The sequence below is a fragment of the Anoplopoma fimbria genome, chromosome 12 (assembly GCF_027596085.1).
Source record: "Anoplopoma fimbria isolate UVic2021 breed Golden Eagle Sablefish chromosome 12, Afim_UVic_2022, whole genome shotgun sequence".
Taxonomy (NCBI): domain Eukaryota; kingdom Metazoa; phylum Chordata; class Actinopteri; order Perciformes; family Anoplopomatidae; genus Anoplopoma; species Anoplopoma fimbria.
The window spans coordinates 19,141,545-19,161,052 of NC_072460.1; the positions used below are offsets into that span (position 1 = coordinate 19,141,545).

At 41.2% G+C, this 19,508-nt stretch overlaps 2 protein-coding genes across 3 annotated transcripts; both read left to right on the forward strand.

Annotated features, from left to right (window-relative positions):
* The first annotated feature begins 451 nt into the window (after positions 1-451).
* Positions 452-10,355, forward strand: rap1aa (RAP1A, member of RAS oncogene family a). 2 transcript variants are annotated; one of them, XM_054608437.1, is made up of 9 exons: positions 452-536; positions 1,948-2,106; positions 4,397-4,484; positions 5,000-5,068; positions 5,176-5,232; positions 5,329-5,469; positions 6,497-6,640; positions 7,761-7,879; positions 9,620-10,355. In XM_054608437.1, the coding sequence occupies exons 3-8, from the start codon at positions 4,428-4,430 to the stop codon at positions 7,848-7,850; spliced, it is 558 nt and encodes a 185-aa protein (XP_054464412.1). In that variant the 5' UTR covers positions 452-536; positions 1,948-2,106; positions 4,397-4,427; the 3' UTR covers positions 7,851-7,879; positions 9,620-10,355. The 2 variants fall into 2 exon arrangements, with proteins under 2 accessions (XP_054464412.1, XP_054464413.1); XM_054608438.1 differs by lacking the exon at positions 452-536 and adding an exon at positions 554-785.
* Positions 10,356-12,195: 1,840 nt separating this feature from the next.
* LOC129100309 (XK-related protein 7-like) lies at positions 12,196-16,387 on the forward strand. Its single transcript, XM_054609906.1, is given in 4 exon segments — positions 12,196-12,648; positions 12,651-12,763; positions 15,001-15,200; positions 15,432-16,387. Coding segments are annotated over 4 exon segments (1,722 nt in total).
* Positions 16,388-19,508: the final 3,121 nt, after the last annotated feature.

The following is a 19,508-nucleotide window of genomic DNA, read 5'->3' on the forward strand; positions in this document are numbered from 1 at the left end:
TGGTTTTTCTTTATTTTTTTATTTTTTTTCTACATTGTAGATTAATATTGAAGACATCCAAACTATGAAGGAACACATGTGGAATTATGTGGTAAACAAACAAATGCTCAACAAACCAGAATGTTTTTATATTTTAGATTCTTCAAAGTAGTTGAATGAGAAGGTGTGTCCAAACGTTTGACTGGTACTGTATATATTTTTGTGGTATAGCCTTTGGTCTTTGCTTTTTATTGAGTCTACACCTTAAAAGAAATAGACTCGACTTGAGCTAAAGAGGTTTAAACTGTGCCTTAACCTTGACAGCTGTGATTGGCTGATCCCCAACCAATCAGCGGCCTCCGCTCGGCTGATCCTCAACCAATCAGCAGCCTCCGCTCGGCTGATCCTCAACCAATCAGCAGCCTCCGCTCGGCTGATCCTCAACCAATCAGCAGCCGCCGCTCGGCTGATCCTCAACCAATCAGCAGCCTCCGCTCCGACCCTTCCGTACATTGGCACATTCACATAGAGAGAGAGCGCACACATAGCGGAACACGGTAAGAGTCTGCGAAGCGTCACCCGTGGTTAAAAACTGCACTTGTATCGCTAATTATCAAGTTTTGTGACTTTTAATAGTTTAATGATTAGTCCCTAAACCGTGATTGTCTCTGAAGAGGCGCTAACATGCATGCTAGCTCCTCTGTAGTTGAATCGTTCTCCTCAGTGAGAGAGCTTTAGCTTCCGAGCTAGCATCAGCTAACCGGCTAGCTAACGAGTGGAAACAAACCGGGTCTGTGGTTCAGTAGGTCTGTGTCATGTATATATATATATCAGTGTATCCACATGTTAACAAAGCTCCACCAGCGAGTGATGAGCTAAACATGAGCAGGAATAAATGAAAACACGAGAGTTCAGAGTTCAGTTTGGAGCTAGCTGGCTAGCTAACAGTGCTAGCTAAACATGTATGTTGTCCGTGAGGCTACTTTAAAACGAGTTTAATGTGTGTCACATGATAATAACATCAAACCGTGAGCTCAGATGTTTTCCTCCACCTAACCATCGATAGTTAACACAGTGTTTGTGCTGCACAGCTCTCCGGATCCTCTCCAGGCTAACACCCATGTTAGCTAGCACTGCTAGCCGAATGCTAACATTTTCTAGTCGTATTTAAGCGACTTTTTTTTTTTTATACCTGTAACGACTTTTCCCTCCTCAGCTTTACAGTGCTAATCAAGCCACGTTGATCCACCGACATATCGGACAGTGCCGACCTAGACTGGTGCTGTTAACCGGGTGACGGTCGCACTGTGGCGGTGGAGGCTCATAGCCACACCCTTACTCACCCGTAGTTTCGAAACCAGCCAGTGTTTCCACATAAGTTATCTAAAAAAAATAAGCTCCTATTAGTTTAATGGTTTCATTGGCAGTATAACACGCACGTTGCTCGATTAACTTAAAAAAAAGGGACATTTTTATAAAATTGACTTTTTAAAAGTTTTATTAAATCAGAATGAGGGTTTGTGCTCTTAACTTAAATCAGTTCACCCCAACTTGACCTGAAGAGTAGATCAGTGAGTCATTACTACTTTAAAAAGATCTACCAGCCTTGTAAATGTTTTTGACAAACATGTATTGCAACAGGTCATTCATATAATACTTTTTGTTTGTTATGTAACATGTGACAAACAACCTCCTGATTATAAAGTAGACCCACACAACACTTATATTAGCAACAAAAAGTCATCCCAGAAAAGCATCTTCATCATCACACTGGATGAATAAGCACAGCAGATGGTTTTATAATAGTTCTTCTTTAATGTTTTTCCGATTAGTTCTGGTGTCCAATGTTGTCCTTACATTTTAATCTTTCGTTTGACTTTATTAACACATAGCAAACGAGTTTTGTTTAGAATAAATCCAGTTTCATCTAGTTTGACTGTAAACACTGTAATATTTGGTTTATTTTAGGGCAAGGTTCCTGTCTGAACAGTTTGAAGTTTCGTTTCCTGGCTCCGTTTCCTACAGACCCTCAGCTTCTGCCCGCTGACATCATCGTACCTGAGGACCTGCCAGTGCCCCCCTCCCCAGATGTAGAGGGAGTTGTCATCTGCAGCAGCCGTCTACACAGTAGGTTGAGCTGTTTCCTCAGCACAAATGTGCTTTTTTTGTTTTTACTGCACAGATTTTGTGCAAAATACTCCTTTGTGTCCATTTGTAAAATGTGATGGATGTTTACATTTTACTTCTTGATCAGGAACGTGGGATAAAGTGTTCACTAGCTGTTAGCACCAATGAGACCCTCGTCAACAAAACCAGCAAATGTTTATGAGCAGGTTTGGTGAAGGTTGTCAGCTCAAGTGTTTGGTACTTGAAATGTTTGAGTCCGGCTCATATCTAATCGGGGGAATGCTTAGCTTTCTTATCTGATGTCAGGGCTTAGAAGCAAGTTTTGTGACACCCACACACATTTACATTTTTTAAACGCATAGTGGTTTACAAACAATTTCTTGGCTAATTAATGCATCAGGCACACATTGGTGTCATCCTAGGTGCACCCACGACTGCCTTGGTAATGATTGCAGTGCACTGGTCATGCATGCACCCTCTGATCTACATTTTCTGTTTGTATGGTGTACTTGAGTAGAGGAGGGTCACTACAATGGCTCTTTGTAGAGAGCCTCGTGTGCCGGTCTCACACTGTGGGTTTCTGGTGGTGCTTCATACGTCGTAGTTAGAATTGCAAATGCCGGTCGAGTGCAACAGAGTGTTTTTTGTATTGTTTGTCTCAACGTTTGGCAAATGTCCAACAGACTTAGTATGATTAGTAGATTCAAAGAGGTTCGTAAATGAGATTTTAGTGTGCATCACCCCCTCTTTGACATTTTGTACATCAAGTGAAGATTTAATTTGCGTTTCAGAATACCATTTTAAACACAAAAAGCACTACTTAAAAACTATGTGGTTATGAGATTTTTGGCTGCCCAATATGTGTTTTTTTTGTGTTGTCATTCATATCTTTGATCTTCTTCACCTTAAAATCAGAATTCCTTAGTTTAAGTTTGACTCGAGATGGATCCATTCATTCAAATCTCTCAAAGTACACAGCAAATTAGGCAGATCCACTCTGGCTTTCTCTAAAATAATCTGAAATGTTTGCAAATGAAACCCACAACAGTGAACAGTTTGATTATCAGTGTTAGGTTTGTGACTTTCCCAGCGTTATATCACACATTTTCAAAGTTATTCATTAATATCAGCAAAGTCCTCAAAGATTTTGTCTTTTTTGATCCCTGGACGATTATTTTAAGAAAAAAATATGTCTTCATCCTAAACATTTTCCTGCCGTTGACAGTTCTTCTGACTTCATATTTTCTAGGCCATTTCTTGTCTAAACTGTGTCAGGCTGACGGAGTTGATGATGGGTCATTGTCTGTGGCCTTTCTCCTTCGTATTATAATGAGATGAAGTTATTTGCGGCACTGGAACTCTTATGTACGGACTCCTACACTGACATTTCTAGGATCTATAGCACTTAAGAGTCCATGGCTCCACATTACATCTTTTGGGTCAGATGTAGCAAGTTTATATTAAAAAGGCACTTAATTATTCTTAGATGGCGGTGTCGCTACTTGAAACGCCAGTCTGAATCCACTTACCAAGCATGTCTTTGATTTCCTTAAGCTCTTCTTTTTTTGGAGGCGACGCCCGAGGTCATGACAGCTGAAGTCCCATGGTAGTGGGTGGGAAAGAGAGCTGATTTCTTTTGGCAGAGGAACAGCGTTTTAATCTGCTGATGTCACTGGTGATTTATGATTGTTGTAGACGCTGTACTGACCCGGTGTTCACTCTTACATCAGCTTTGGTGCTCAGCTTCACTACCTCAGTTCCTGGACATCGTGAGCATTTGATTGCACTCAGAATCATCTTTATTGGCCGAGCATATTAAAATTTACAAGGATGTTGACTCTGGTTTTAAGTTGCTCTCAATATACTTAAACATAGTTCCAAAGTCTACTTACTGTAAGATAAACATACAGCTAAAACTAGGACAACACGCTTTACAAAGACGGGTAAAAGTAAAGAACTATTATGTACATACAAGTGTTATGTATAAATATACCTTATGTAACAAAGAGAATAGCTAGCTTTCCAATGAGCTGTTTTTTTTATGTTGACAGTCTGAAAGTACTGTTATACAAATCTTCCTTTTATCAAATAGGAATTAATGCATTAATTAATTTCAGTCAGTTTATTCAAATTGTTCTTCATGATATGTTTCCTTATGGACGGGGTCATTTGGAAAAGCTTGTGTGGATTGAGCAAGCTCTACTGGTTATTAGTCTGTTGCTATGAACAACACAAAGACACAATCCTCTGTCTCACTCTTATCACTCTCTCTCTCTCTGTCCTTCCACAGACCCTTGTGCTGTCCAGTGAAGTTGCCCACCATGCGTGAGTACAAGCTCGTGGTGCTGGGATCAGGTGGCGTGGGAAAATCAGCACTGGTGAGTGACGGCTGCTGCAGCACCGACAACCAAATCATTATGTTTATTACATTTTTATTGTAACGGGTGTTATTGACATGGTTATGATGCAATATACAATAATGCGTTTTAAATGAGAAGGCAATTATTTTTAAACAATCCATTCTTTAAGTTGTAGGTAGCTTCTTTTTTTTTTTTTTTTTTTTTTTTTTTTTTTACAAAAACTGCATTCTTGCACGGGGCTTGATTCTGCAGAGAATATATTCTGGGATGCGATATTTCAACAGGCCACAATAAATAAAAAGAGACAAGGAGGCACGAATTTGCTTAGTCGAGGGCTGTGCAGCCTCGAGAATGTAAATTATCTTTGTTAAGAAATTAAAGTAGCTTCTATTCAGAGATGGATGTTGATGATGAATTGTAATAGTTGAAGTGTTTTTTGTTTTTTTTAATACTTTGGGGAATAGATTTGCGTGTGTTTCATTAATGATGATATACTCTCTTGATGTATTCTTTGTTCCATTTGTCCATTTCAGACAGTCCAATTTGTGCAAGGCATTTTTGTGGAGAAGTACGACCCCACAATAGAAGACTCCTACAGAAAGGTAAGCTCAGAAACACACTAACCTCAATGCAACTCTCTGGTTGGCTGTTAAAATGCCTTCATGTTTCTTTTACGATAAATGTGCATGTGTTTTATTTTTTTCAACAGCAAGTCGAGGTCGATGGGCAGCAATGTATGCTTGAAATCCTGGACACGGCTGGAACAGTAAGTCAAGTCAGACACGGGCATCGGATGGGGGTAGAAGATAAATGTAAACATGCTGCTGATGGCTGCTGCCTCCTCTCTGTTTTTGATCTGTAGGAGCAGTTCACGGCTATGAGGGACCTGTACATGAAGAATGGCCAAGGTTTCGCTTTGGTGTACTCCATTACAGCGCAGTCGACATTTAATGACCTACAGGACCTCCGGGAACAGATCCTACGAGTGAAGGACACAGAGGACGTGAGTGTTATATTAAAACATACTTTATTTTTCATCATACTGTTCTCATTCACACTTACTGATGTTGTAGTCAATAAAGTGGGTGATTATGTCTTTAAAAACAGTAATGGTAAGCATGGCAACACGGTATTTTGACAAAACAGTGAGAGGAAAAAAAAACACCCACTAAGATTTCTTACAGCCCAAAATGGTCATGTAATGTCTTGTTTCACTTGAAAGTGACTGTTTTTTTGTATGTTTTTTTTTTCTTTAAATGTTCTATTGATATTGCATTATTGTAATTATAAAGCCACAATAATTGAGTAGTGACAGTCTGACATTGTATATACAAATATATCAATCTTCCCAGTCGCATGAAAAATAATTCTATTATGTAAATACGAAATGAGGAACTGAAAATGGAAATAAAGAAAGAAAGTAAACGAGATGATTCAGAACTAAATAAAGATAACTTAATCTTTCACTTAAGGTAATCAAAACTCATGTTTTTTTTTTTTTCTAATTGTAGTACAGGTGACATCATTCTCACCGGCTCCTCTATAAGGCACCTCCTCAGTGTGTGCAGAGGCTCTCCTCAGTGAAAACCTTTTATCAGTGTTTCTCTGTATAATCTGCCTGTCACCTCTCAGGCTCATCACCCCCTCATTAGAGTCGGCTCTGTGGGAGAGAAGGCAGAGCGAATGGAGGTGGGGGGGCAGGCAGGAACTTTGTGACGGGGTGTAAATGTCAGAGCTGTTAGATGCTTTCTGCCACTTCCAGTCTTGGTCTCTTCATCTCTTGATTTAGCGAGAGGACGTGCAGCATGCTGAGTCTGCGCTTCATTTATTCATAGCAGGTTACTTGATTGGTCTTGTGTGTGTGTTTCTTGGTTAAAGGCTCACTTAATATTTTGCTTGTACATGTATTGTATATCGGATCATTAACCAAGTGGATCAAGCATATTTGGCTGTGTAGAAATGAAAATGATGTCTGCAGTAAGATATTGCCGTGAAGCTCTAAACTTTTAACATTTCTGTTAATCGATCAGGTGCCAATGATCCTGGTGGGAAACAAATGTGACCTGGAGGACGAGCGTGTGGTTGGCAAGGAGCAGGGTCAGAACCTGGCCCGTCAGTGGAACAACTGTGCCTTTTTAGAGACTTCAGCTAAATCAAAGATCAATGTTAATGAGGTAAGTACGGCCACTATTAAGGGTGTAACGGTACAAAGAGGTCACGGTTCAGTTCATACCCCAGTTTATGTGTCTCCGACGTTTCAGTTCATCATTAAAAAAAATCAAATTCATAAGGATACAGTTTTCATCAGACAGTAGTGCAGGTTTCAAAGACAGTCAGCAACTATTTTCAGTATCAAAATAAGGAACATTTTCTTTATTAAACACACATCTTTAATATTATGAAATTGAAAATGCATAGAATAATACAAAATAAAACTTGTGCATTAGAAGGAGTTATTCGATAAGATTGAATTGACTATATACAAACATTCAAAGCACATCTAGTTTTTCTGTTTCCTTTAGTTATGTTTGTTGTTTTTTACTTTCTCGGTGATCGGTGCATCTGGTTGACGCTGATGAGTGAGCGTTAGCATATTGGATGTGTTTCCACTCACGTCCCTTACAATGCTGGAGCAACAACAACACTCTCCTTGTCTTGTACATAACTTTCTCTCTCTCCATTATTGATGAAGCTGACCAGGACCCCGCTGGTGGGTCTTCTAGCTCCAGCATTTCATTTGGGCTGCCGTAGTGTAACTGACTTTTGCACGGCAATCGCCTTGAAAAACTAAGCTTAGAATATGTTGCATACAGCGCATAGACAAATAGTATCTTGGCTGAATTCGAACTTGTGAAATTTGTGCACAGTTTTGTTGAAAAACTGCTCAAACCAGTCACCAATAATCATTTGTCGTAATTTGACAATCATCCATAAACTGTATATAACAACTTCTAGACTATCCAAATGTTGTCCGACGTGATTGATTAAAATTCTGATGGTGAAACATGTCATTCTCCAAATAACTGATTTAACATTTAGAATAGAGACATGAGTGACGGATAAGGCTACAGTGAAACCTGTAACGTAACACAAAAAAGGAGAAAAAAAACTGTTTTAAGGTCTAACTCCCCAATTCATTACTATATAGTTCAGTCTTTTCACATGTTTTCAGCATTTACCTTCTAACGTGTATAGTTTCTTCAGAAACAAATCGGACGACTACATCTTGAAGTTGTTGGTTCTGTGATCGCTGAAGCGAAAATGTTGAGCCCAATGAAATTTCTCTTGTTCTAGATTTTCTATGATCTGGTGAGACAGATCAACAGAAAAACGCCGATGGAAAAGAAGAAGACAAAAAAGAAGTCGAGTTGCACACTGCTCTAAAATGCCCTCCCACAGCAGCTCCAGGCCAGGTGAGTGGGAGTTGAATCTAAATTTATTTCAGACGGGAGGAGGGCTCCCGCTGCACACTGAGCTCGGGATTGTCATTGAATGTTTAGATGTTTATTGCAGTAATTATTAGAATGATTTCATTCATTTTGATGGCACGCAAGTATCGTGTTGCAGTAACCAGATAAACTTTGTGAATGGGGTTTAAAGTATTATTGCTGTCTATGAAACATTAATGACTCATAAAGTAAATCTTTTCAGGGGGAACGAGATGAAATCCACCCTCTCTAGTCCCTGTTTGCCTCATAGTGCCGTTTTCATGTGAACAGATAAAAGCAAACCTGGAACTAATGTGCAGTGAAAAATCCATTTTTAGGGCTTCATCTTTTAATTTGATCAAAGATGATTTATAATGTTTTATCCAAAATGTATCAAGTTCTGGGTCTTTCATGAATGTTGAGGTGCCACCTGCTGTTGAAACGTTGTAAGTGTAATTAAATACACCAGCCATACTTCATGTTCTGGCTTATTTTCTACAAATAATGCACTATACTAATGTTAGACTTAATATTACCCTAAAAGCATGTCATAGTTTTTTTGGAATGCGTTTTCTCAGGTTCGTGATTGCAAATTCCCCGCTGCGGGACTAATAAAGGATTATCTTATCTTATCTTAAATCATTGGTTAACAGGGTTTTCACTTTAATGTGAAAGTCAAACTCTTGATACTTGAAGCTTGGTTGAAATATAGAATTCATCAAAGTGTAAACTTCTCGAATGATACTAAACTTCTTTTAAAACTGATTATGTAACTTTGGCATCAATAAAAGCAGACGCGTCGTTCGCTTGTCCACCTACAATTCCTGGCAAACAAAATTGACTCGAACGAATGCTGTGCGCACAAAGTAAAACACGGGCCATCACACATGCAGCGTCGTCCAGTTCCAGTTCTGACTCTTTTACTGCAGCAATCAAATGTCACTAATGCAACAAAATAAAAACAAAAGAATAATAATATAAGGGTGCACGTTTTGTTGTTTGCTGTCTTTATTCTTTATATGTTAAAAATGGTAACCACAGATGGCAAACAAAGGCTACGTATTGTTTGCCAACTTCTCTAAATGGTTGCCAATGGCAACTTGACGACAAGCAAAACCTGTTTCAGTGATCATACCAGCATCTGAGTGATGTTTTAAGTGTATGATTTCAATGGAGGGGATAAAATACTTGTAATAATAGTGGTTGTCCACTCTTGGGGAATCCATCATCTCATACCATTTGCTCTATAAGTGCGTTATCACCTGAGAGAATGTGATATAATCCGTAAGCTTTTACAAATTACTTTAGTCACTTATGGTTACTTCAGGCCACTGTGAAGGGAACTGAAGTCTTCTTAATATCTGTCTTTGTTTTATAAAGACTCTAACGCCTCTAGAGCCTCAACCCACTGTGTGGGCCTGGGGTCCAGATCCAGCGAGACGGTTTCCTAATGTCCCCAAATTTATTTTTTTTTTTTACTACAGTTCATTACTTTGAAGTAATAATTAATTTTTCTACCAATTCTGCAAAATTAGAGCAAAAGTATTTTTGTTTTACATTTAGCAAGCTTCAACAAAAACAAATGCTGGAGTTTTTTCCCCACCAAGAACAACCAACCAGTGGATCATTTGAGTTTGATGCATCTCACAACTGAGGCTTTTATTTCTCTGCATGTCCTTCACAATGTTGAATATCCACTGACATTATATTTCTTCTTGCTTGCAGAAACGTGTAATGATTAACTGTTTCCCAGTGGATCTTGCCGGCATTCCAAGTCCTCTCCAGAGCATTTTGAAAAAGGCAGACATAGAAACTCCACCTATCACAAAATGGCAGGAGATGGCACATACTCCCAAGATGCTCTTTTCTGCTTTTTAACAGTGAAGAAATCCACCTCTTTTTTGTATTGTCAGCCTTATGACAACTCTGTTTTTGTTTTTATGTTGGTTTTTTTTCTTCTCCAAGGTGTCTTTCTTTTCTGAAATATTAGTGTAAAAGAAGAGACCATGGGTTTAAATCCATATATGGGAACTAAAATGTTTTTATTAAAAGTAACATCAATCTTTGGCATATTGTGACAATACTTTTGCAAAAAGAAATCTTGTGAAATGTTGACCTTTTTCATACATTTCTGCACTAACAGTGTCAACAAAGATGCATCATTGTGCATAAGTTACTCGCTCCTACATTCAAGGATGTGTATTGATGAGATAACATCTTTCCTAAGTGACTTTGTTTTTTATTGAGAGCTGCAAGCCTTCCATATTTCCCATAATATATTCTACTTCCATTTTTGCATAATAAAGCTAAGGAAATTAGTATTTTATAGACTGATGGGGGAAATAGTGTGTTCTGATTTGTGTCTTGAGGCTGAAAATATATTGTACTAAACCAACTCTAATATTGCTGTCACAGATGCTTTTCCAGCTTTTATGAATGATTAAATTTTAGTACATTTTCATTAATTTTGTCTTGTTTTTTTTCCTTAGTGTGTTTCCCATGGTGTTACACGTTTGTATCATTGCTTGATAATGAGGAAATATAATGCTTGATATTTCCAAGTGTTGATTTGCTCGGTACTTTGGCTGAAGTATGAACAAAACAACTTTAAATGTTTTTTATAAATCATGCGTTTTCTCCACAACACCCAACAGCTGACGTTGGTAGAGTACTGCTCAGGACACAGTAGTGAGAGGATCAATACCCCCAAGAGAGCCTTGAGAAGCTTAAAGTGCAACTGCAGTGTTTCCTGTTGGCAGAAGTGACGGCCTCAACCTAAGTCACCAGTGTTTTAGCTGAGGAGTTGCTCAGCTGACCAGCAAAGAGAGGAAGGAGCACAGAAAGAGGAACCCTCAGAAGTAGAGGCAGCTAAAGCAGAATAGAAACTGATGTTATTGTGGGCTAGAGGCAAGTGAAGGCAGATGAGACTTAATCAGCTGATCCACCTTAGAATGATGGTGAGACACAAAGGCTTCTTTAAGATGCAAGATATAAGATTAGATAGCTGTCACTAGTTATTTACAGATATAAAATACATAATATGCCTTTATTGTATTGTACAATGAATTGTTGAAGATAAAACCAGTAGTTAGACTAACTGTCTATTTGGGAGCCATTATACCGGAGTTATTAACATTTCCTCCAAACAGATCCCCCTCTAAACTTCTTATGTTCATTTATTTAAATATTTTCTAATATCCCCAAAATAATAAATAATATCCTTCCTTCCTGCTGCTGTCAGGTTTGCACAACCAGCTCTGCTCCCAGTAGACCACATGACACTAATACACTGTGCAATACAATAGTTATAATAGTTTCTGTCGTAGATATAATATTTCAGTTACTGTGGATTCTTTACTGTTTTTTTTTTTTTTTATTGCTCATTTGCTTATTTATAATACTTATTTTGATCTTGGTTTTTTTTTTTTTATTATTGACTATGTCTCTTGTTTGCACTATCCTCTCTGCTGCTGTAATCCTGTAAATTTCCCCACTGCGGGGCTAATAAAGGATTATCTTATTTTATCTTATCTTAAAAGGGGGAAAATAGAGTCCAAAAAAACTAAAGCAAATTTGTGTAGAAGATCTTCTTTTTTTTTCTTCTTCTCCCTCACCCCAGTGATCATCTTACCACCTCTATGATCTACTGTATCTTGTGAGCCCTTTGAGGGGCCCTGACCTCGAGGTCTCAGTAGATCCAATTCAACCAGCTCAAGTAACAAAACGCCCCTTACACATCCACACTGATGCATGTAATATATCTGTCACAGAGACCATTCTCCTGCAGGACGAGTATGTTTTACTTCTGTTACTACTTAGTGCATTTTTCTAAAAATTTTACTTAACTGGATTTTGAAAGCATGGTGTTTCCTTATAGTATTTTATTTTTAGAGAGTTTTACTTTACTTACTTACTCTACGTTTGCTGAAGTAAAGGATCTGAGTTACTTCTTCCACCACTGGCTAAAACTGCAACTTAAGCAAGATGATTTCTTCATCACCCATGTCAAACTAAAGTAAATCTACCAGCAGAGACATCTTCAGCCTGGAGCTGCAGTCTTTCTATAGCAGTAATCAGAATGCTATCTCTCTTTATTATCACTGCTGAGTGAGCAGCAGCGGTGACTCCCCCATCTTTCTCACCTCCCCTGGCCCTCCTCCCTGCCTCCTTTCTCCTCCCTCTCTCTCCTCCACGCATGCATACAGACCGACAGGCGAGGAGACCCCCCCCCCCCCCCCTCCCCTCCCCCCCCCCTTCCATCATTTTCCCATCTCTTACTCACTCTCTTCCCTACAACAAACATGGCCGCGAAATCTGATGGTGCACCCGTCTCTCTACGAAACCAGATCCCACCCGAGTGTCCCTCCAGGTCGGACCCGCGGCCTCCCCAGCCCCGTCCCGCCGAGCAGCGCTACTCCGTCCCGGACTGCTGCTGGACGCTGTGCGCCCTTTTGGTGTTCTTCTCGGACGGGGCCTCAGACCTGTGGCTGGCCGCGGACTACTACCTCAGGAGGTCCTACTGGTGCTTTGCACTGACTCTGGTCTTTGTGGTAATCCCGTCCGTGGTCGTGCAAGTGTTGAGCTTCCGATGGTTCGCCTATGATTTCTCGGAGACCGTCGAGAGCGGCACTGCTGCTGCGGCCGCCGTGGTGGGCGCGTCGGGAGCGGAGGAGACCGACTTCAGCACCAAGGACAGCGGCGAGCGGGGCGCTGGCCGCTCCGCCGAGGCCGGGGTGGTGCTGCCGGGGCCGGGGCCGGGGCCGGGGCCGGGGCCGGGGCACCGGGGGGAGGAGCCCGGGGCTGCTGCAGAGCCTTCATGTGGCTCTTCCAGGCCCTCATTCACATATTTCAGCTGGCACAGGTCTGGAGGTAAGTCTGAACAGGAGGGGAAGCTACACATTCTGCCTCTGCCTTTGTGTGTGTGTGTGTGTGTGTGTGTGTGTGTGTGTGTGTGTGTGTGTGTGTGTGTGTGCACATGCATTCTCCACAAACCCAGCATCACTCCCAGTAACTCAACGCTTATGCAACGTAATCATTTTCAGGGAACACTGTGCCCAAAATGCCAGAATGTCTTTTTGTATTGTTTGACATGACTCCAGCTTAGGAAGAGAGAATTAGACTCCACCCACCAACCCCACCCCCGACCCCCTGACGCGCTTTTAGGTCAATCATCTCTCAGAGAAAAAAAAAAACTCAATCATCAACTCATCCACACCAGTCGCCTTTATATAGAAAAATAAATAAATAAATCCCTTTGTCTTTAGGGCTTTTGGCAAGAAGGAGCCTGTGTGCTGATGGAAATGAATAGTCTTAAATGTCATGAGAGTTGCTTCCTATTTGCAGTGATATGTGCACCCGCCTCCCTTTCACTGAGTATTTTCAGTTCTTAGCTCGAGGCTCTTGCTCTTATGTTTGCTAAATCCATATTCTCAAATCTCCCAGCTGTTTTTAGATTCAGTCTGTTCCTCTCAGTTGAGCCCAAGCATGTTTAATTATCAGGCGCACTCTGAGACTAAAAACAAACCGGTGCACACTTTGCTCTCACATGATGGATGTTTAGTCCTAGTAGGTCTGTAGGTCAGCTACTCAGTCAGCGATGGAAAGGCAGTGATCAAGCTTAGAGTGCTCTGATAGGTTTTGACAGGCTTGAGCTGCTGCCAGCCAGGAGGAGTCATCCAGATGAACTGTAGTGGGAGGAGGGTTAGACAAAATGTGATGATATTCAAAGACAATTTGTATTTTATAGACATACTAAGAGGTTACAGAAGGACAAATTATGTGAAATGATGAAATCAGATGCAAATCACTTGTTTGATTTATCCGTAGGCCTTCATAATCTCCCTGTCCGTCTATCTTTGTGGTCGCTCTCTTCCTGCCTCTTTAGACAGCCATATGGGTAATATATATTGATTCCTTATTTCCTCCCGGAGACTTCGACTTATATGTGTGTGAGTGTGTCCGGGAGCACATTAAAACATTGTGGCGGCACAGAATTACCGGTAATGCCATTAAAGCTGTTGTGTGTGTTCTCCGTTCATTGCCGCTGCTCTCAGACCAGCGTGTCTGCACATTAAGAGGATTACCGCTCTGTGTTTTACCCTCAGCTGTTAACTCTGGACTGATCCGTCACCGATACACTGTTAGTCAGGTGAACCGGGATCAATTTGGGCCAGCTACCAGAATTAAATGTCAGCGCACAGGAGATGGGATATGGTATTGTGTTGCAGACTGATGGTGTGCGATGAAACTCTGTCTTTGTGTGTCATCCTGAGTCTTTGACCCTCATTATTGCACGTATGCTATATTTTCTCAGTGTGTTACATCCCTAGGCGCACTTTGTGTAGTAAGAAGCAGAACAAAAAAAGGGTTACACAAACCCCCTCGTGGTTCACTGGGCTTGTTGACATAGGGCTCCTCAGACCATTCTCCCTAAGGCAATTACTGATACATTTATAGCGACAGTCCTCAGTGTGAACCACCACTGGTGGTAAAAGTAATGATTTACACAGTGTGTATTTACATTGGTACAAGTAGGTGTCACATGTCAAAGCATTTGTGCAGAAATATGTTTGCACAGTGATTGTATGTCAACCTGTGCGTCTACAAAACGATGTGTGTTTGTTATACAAGGTCATTATAGAACAAGCAGAGAAGGGGGTGGGACGACATGTCAGCAAAGCTCAGGAGTTCAACAGGGGATTTATAGCGAGCCCCCCCCCCCCCTCTAACCTTGAATCTGAAGACTAGATTGAGTGCATCTATTTGGATTTCTTTGCTCATATTTGGCTTTTTCTGCAGCACTCTGACTGGTTTTTATTTGAAGAGAGATCGCAGACAGGCTCCACATTCACCCCCTCCGATGCCTGTACTAAAATTAAAATCACAGAGCTGCTTAGATAAGTCTAGTCGGAATCCCAGAGGAGCAAGCAGCCAGCTTTTTTGGCAAGAACCACTGACAGGCCGGAGTTTGGAATAACGAGTTATGACTTCTGAGAGTCCGAGAGTTTTAAAGTCCAAGAGTTTTTGATGCACAGTTTTCAGACCTAAGTTTTCTGCCTTAATACACTGATGAATGTGTCTGAACTGCGTCTGCCTCTGATACACAGGTATGTCCACGCCCTGTACTTGGGCGTGCAGAGCCGCTGGCACAGAGACCCCGAGCGCCGACACTACTACTGGCAAATGATGTTTGAGAGCGCCGATATCAGCATGCTGCGTCTGCTTGAGTCCTTCCTGAAGAGCGCCCCTCAGCTGGTGCTGCAGCTCAGCATCATGGTCCAGGCCAGTCAGGTGCTGCCCCTTCAGGGTGAGTGTCCCAGAATGGCCCATCACCACATCAGTCAATCACACGTCTGCAGCCCACGCTACGTAGGATGAGTCACTTATGATGCGCCTCAATCAGGCTCCCACAGAGCGGAGAAATGTATATTCTTGCTGTGCTAAATGGTTTGACAGTTACCCCCCCCCCCCCCCCCCGAGCCATTTTCATCTGGTCTAACTTCTCTTGCTCATCTCTCACTTCCCTCCGTCTCTCCAGGGCTTTCAGCTTCTGCATCACTGATGTCTCTCGCCTGGATGGTCGCCTCCTATCAGAAAGTCCTAAGGGACTCCCGAGACGATAAGCTACCCATGACCTACAAGGCGGTCATAGTTCAGATTCTGTGGCACCTGTTCACCATCGGCGCCCGCACTCTGGCCTTCGCCCTGTTTGCCTCCGTGTTCCAGCTGTACTTTGGCATTTTCATCGTGGCCCACTGGTGCATCATGACGTTTTGGATCATTCAAGGCGAGACGGACTTCTGCATGTCCAAGTGGGAGGAGATCATCTACAACATGATGGTGGGCATCATGTATGTTTTCTGCTGGTTCAGTGTGAGAGAGGGGCGCACCCGCTGCAGGATGCTCATCTACAGCCTGACTGTGTTCGTGGAGAATGTGGCGCTCACCACTGCCTGGTATTTGTACCGCGGCCCAAGTACCTCAGACTTCTACGCCGTCATCATGGTGTGCGTGGTGGCCAGCAGCTACGCTCTGGGCACCTTCTTCATGTTTGTGTATTACTGTCTGCTGCACCCTGACGGCCCCGTCTCAGGGTGGGGTTATATAGTGGAGAAGGAGGTGCCTGTGGAGATGCTGGCCTCCCCAGTTACCAGCCTCCCCCCCGACCTGGTGAGCAGCCCCCCCAGGACCCTTCAGAGAACTAAAGGGTCAGAAAGAGAGCAGGGTTCTGGGGTAGACGGAGACGTGTTTCAGGTGCGAGCCCTTCGGGGAGCTCAGGCCCCGGTGCCCAACTTAACACCCAGGACAGAGGGGCCAGTCATCCGCATAGACCTGCCCAGGAAGAAGTACCCTGCCTGGGATGCTCACTTCATCGACCGCCGGCTGCGTAAAACCATCCTGGTGCTCGAAAGCGCCGCCCCGGTCACGCCAAGGATTCAGTACCGCTGTCTGGGCACACCCAAAGAAGTGATGGAGTACGAGACCACCGTGTGATGTGGTGAAGGTGCTGTGTGAGCTCGAGCCACGTGGACACCCTGCCTTAAATAAAATGGCAGGTGGATGACTCTCGCTGAGCAGTCTGTTTCAGCTCCACGCCCACTTGATTGCTCTCTGTACTGTCAGGCAGTGGAGACAAACAGGTGTGAGAGTGTGGTGTCTTTATTTTTTACAAAAAGGCAAAGTGCTGTGATGTTGTGTAACGATGGTGCATATTTCGGTTTCTGTATCATTTCTCAGGTCAAGTTGTGGTACAGGTAAGAGGTTGACATTAGCAGCAAACTTGCTGTGAAATGAAGTTAGAGAGAAGCACAGGTAAGCAGAGAAGGTGAGCTGATTATCAATCAGAGGCAGAAAGTCCTCCTCGGTGAAGCTGCTTCAGCGCCTCCTCTCAAGGCGGTCAACAACTGAGAACAGCCTTCAACATGCATGATTATTTATGGCAGCTAGAACTGAAACATCACTGAACAAGATGTAGAAGGGTGAGAGGCATTCAAAGATGGTGAACTCGCACTGTAATTTTAAACACAATCTACAATAAATACATTACAGGCACAGGTTATCAAAATCACAATTTTCCATAGCTACTCACTCATGTTGAAGGTTTCTCTGAAAATGCTGCTTCATATCTGAAGGGCGGTTAAAAAGCAACATTTTAGTTGAATGTAAAAACAGTTGAAAATGTGATTATTTTGTGACAAGGCTTCAAGCATTTTTATGCTGTTTGTGGGATTTACAACATTCCTGTGGTACAACATTTGTTTTAGTTTTTTAAGGTAAGCTAGAACAAAAAAGAGATTTGTGTGTTTACAAGCAATCTGTTGTTTTTGGGACACGCCATCACTATTATTCCAATAAGATGTACCTTCATACAGAATGTGTACTGAACAATACATTACGATTTACATTTACAGGATCTATTCTGATAGGACTCTCAACAATTGTATTTTCACACCGCATCCGTCTTACACAGCTAAAGGAAACAGGACATTCATTTCCATGTAAATTAAACTGTATAATGAAGAGGAAGTTACAGAGGGACAGCACTGTCTGTAACAATACTGTATCCAATACTTTGTTGTCTGAATAATGTAGAGAAAAAAAAATTAGCTGCAGACTCCAGACTCGGAATAGCTTTGATATTATTGATGGTACAGGCATGTGATACTTGTGGTAACACTTTTATTTTACAGGATCTGTAATTTCCTTTTAATTTCCTCAAAACTTTCCCAGAAATAAGTATTTTATTTGATATGAGTTTTACGTTAAATACAGACACAATTTGAGCTGTTGATTTCCAGAGGATTTCATTGACACAATTGCTCTATTTAAACCCCCAAATAGGTTATTCATAATCCAGTAATTATTGGAAACTTAATTCTTGATAGCTGATGAGTTGCATACTCACCATACTCAACAAATTACACATTTCTGCCCTGCTGTAGAGTCAAGGTCACACTAGCTTAGCATTTAATAGTAATTTAATATTTGGTATTTATTATTATAAGTTTCCAAGAACCTTTCTATGAAATTATTTATGAAATTATTCTATGAAATTATTAAGAATTTGGGGTCCTGTAAAAGAAAGTGATACCGTACTTTATTTTATCAGGGTTCTTTTTGTATAGAGTAGTCACAGGAGGAACATTTCTGAACGTGTGTGTGTGTGTGTGTGTGTGTGTGTGTGTGTGTGTGTGTGTGTGTGTGTGTGTGTGTGTGTGTGTGTGTGTGTGTGTGTGTGTGTGTGTGTGTGTGTGTGTGTGTGTGTGTGTGTGTGTGTGTGTGTGTGTGTGTGTGTGTGTGTGTGTGAGAGAGCTCATGTACCAGCATGTGTATGGGTGTATGTGTGGGAGGGGAGTCCTGCCATGTATATTTAAGTTAATTGGAAATGTGTCGTTGAGATAAGACAGTTTTGTTGTAAACACTGTCCAGTCAGCTCAGTTTTCCCAGATGACACTAAAATAAATAAGTCTGAGCCCGATGAACACCTTTAACATCCCTGTTACAGTAAACAAAAAAAACAAAAAGCCAGAGAGGTTTCAATTATGGTGCTAACTGTTTGAGTCCATCACGTTACTACCACACGGTGAACCATAAAATGAGCTTGTTATGGCAGGAGTTTGGGCGGGGCTGTACCTCAAAACACAAACACAAAGCTAGAATCAAAACGCCTTAAACTGATCATACCAGACTGTTGCTGTCCAGAGCAAGAAAAAAAAAAGAAGATTAATAAGAAGGTGCAGACAATTTCATTATGTTGTTGTTGCTAAAATAAAGAGCAATGTGTTTACCTGATTTTTGCTGTTGGTGCTTTTTTACACAGAAACAACACACACGAAACAAAGTGGACATCTAGAGAGTGGGCCTCAATAGAGCATTTAATATATTCAAGTTACTGTTTGATTGTTTTTTATGTAAATTACATATCTCTACATAATGGCTATTTTGCAAAGAATAGTTTGGGTGGGTAATACCAAATCCTCCCCATTTTTATAATGTGTGCTTAATTCTAAAATCTAAACTCTTTCATGCTTTGGTTGTAGCAAACGCAATATTTATCAAAAATTAGAGAAAATCATTGAGTGCATATATATATTTTGGCTGCATCAAATGTTAGACCATCTCTGATTAGTCTAAATGTGTACAGATTGTCTTTTACAGATCTACTCATGTTTGTCAAATTTTTGGTGAGGGTCCAGCAAAAGACCTAGATATTTGACCTTGTGAGACTTCATGGATTGACTGGCTATTAATCTTGAAATACATGCAGAGGAAAAGCATATGGACACTTCTTTTTCATATTAAGTGTCAAACAAGCCAAAGGGCTATTTCATCCAGGGGCTTTGATAGTTGATCTGTAACTGCAACAGCTGTTCTTTATAACTGTATAATGAAGGAGGAGAGGTACCGCAGGTCCTTCCTTCCTGCTGCTGTCAGGCTGCACAACCAGCTCTGCTCCCAGCAGACCACATGACACATGACAATAAAAACACTGTGCAATAATAGTTAAAATAGTTTTTTTCTGTCTGTAAATATTATATTTCAGTTATTGTGTTTTTCTACTGTTTTTATTGCTTATTTATAATACTTTTTTTTTTTTTTTCATTTTTTTTTTTAT

Bases quoted from the DNA above. Each gene is read 5' to 3' on its own strand.
- rap1aa (XM_054608437.1), top strand. From the start codon at position 4,428: ATGCGTGAGTACAAGCTCGTGGTGCTGGGATCAGGTGGCGTGGGAAAA. The intron at 5,233-5,328 runs GTAAGTCAAGTC...TTTGATCTGTAG, and splicing joins TCCTGGACACGGCTGGAACA to GAGCAGTTCACGGCTATGAG. The intron at 6,641-7,760 runs GTAAGTACGGCC...CTCTTGTTCTAG, and splicing joins CAAAGATCAATGTTAATGAG to ATTTTCTATGATCTGGTGAG.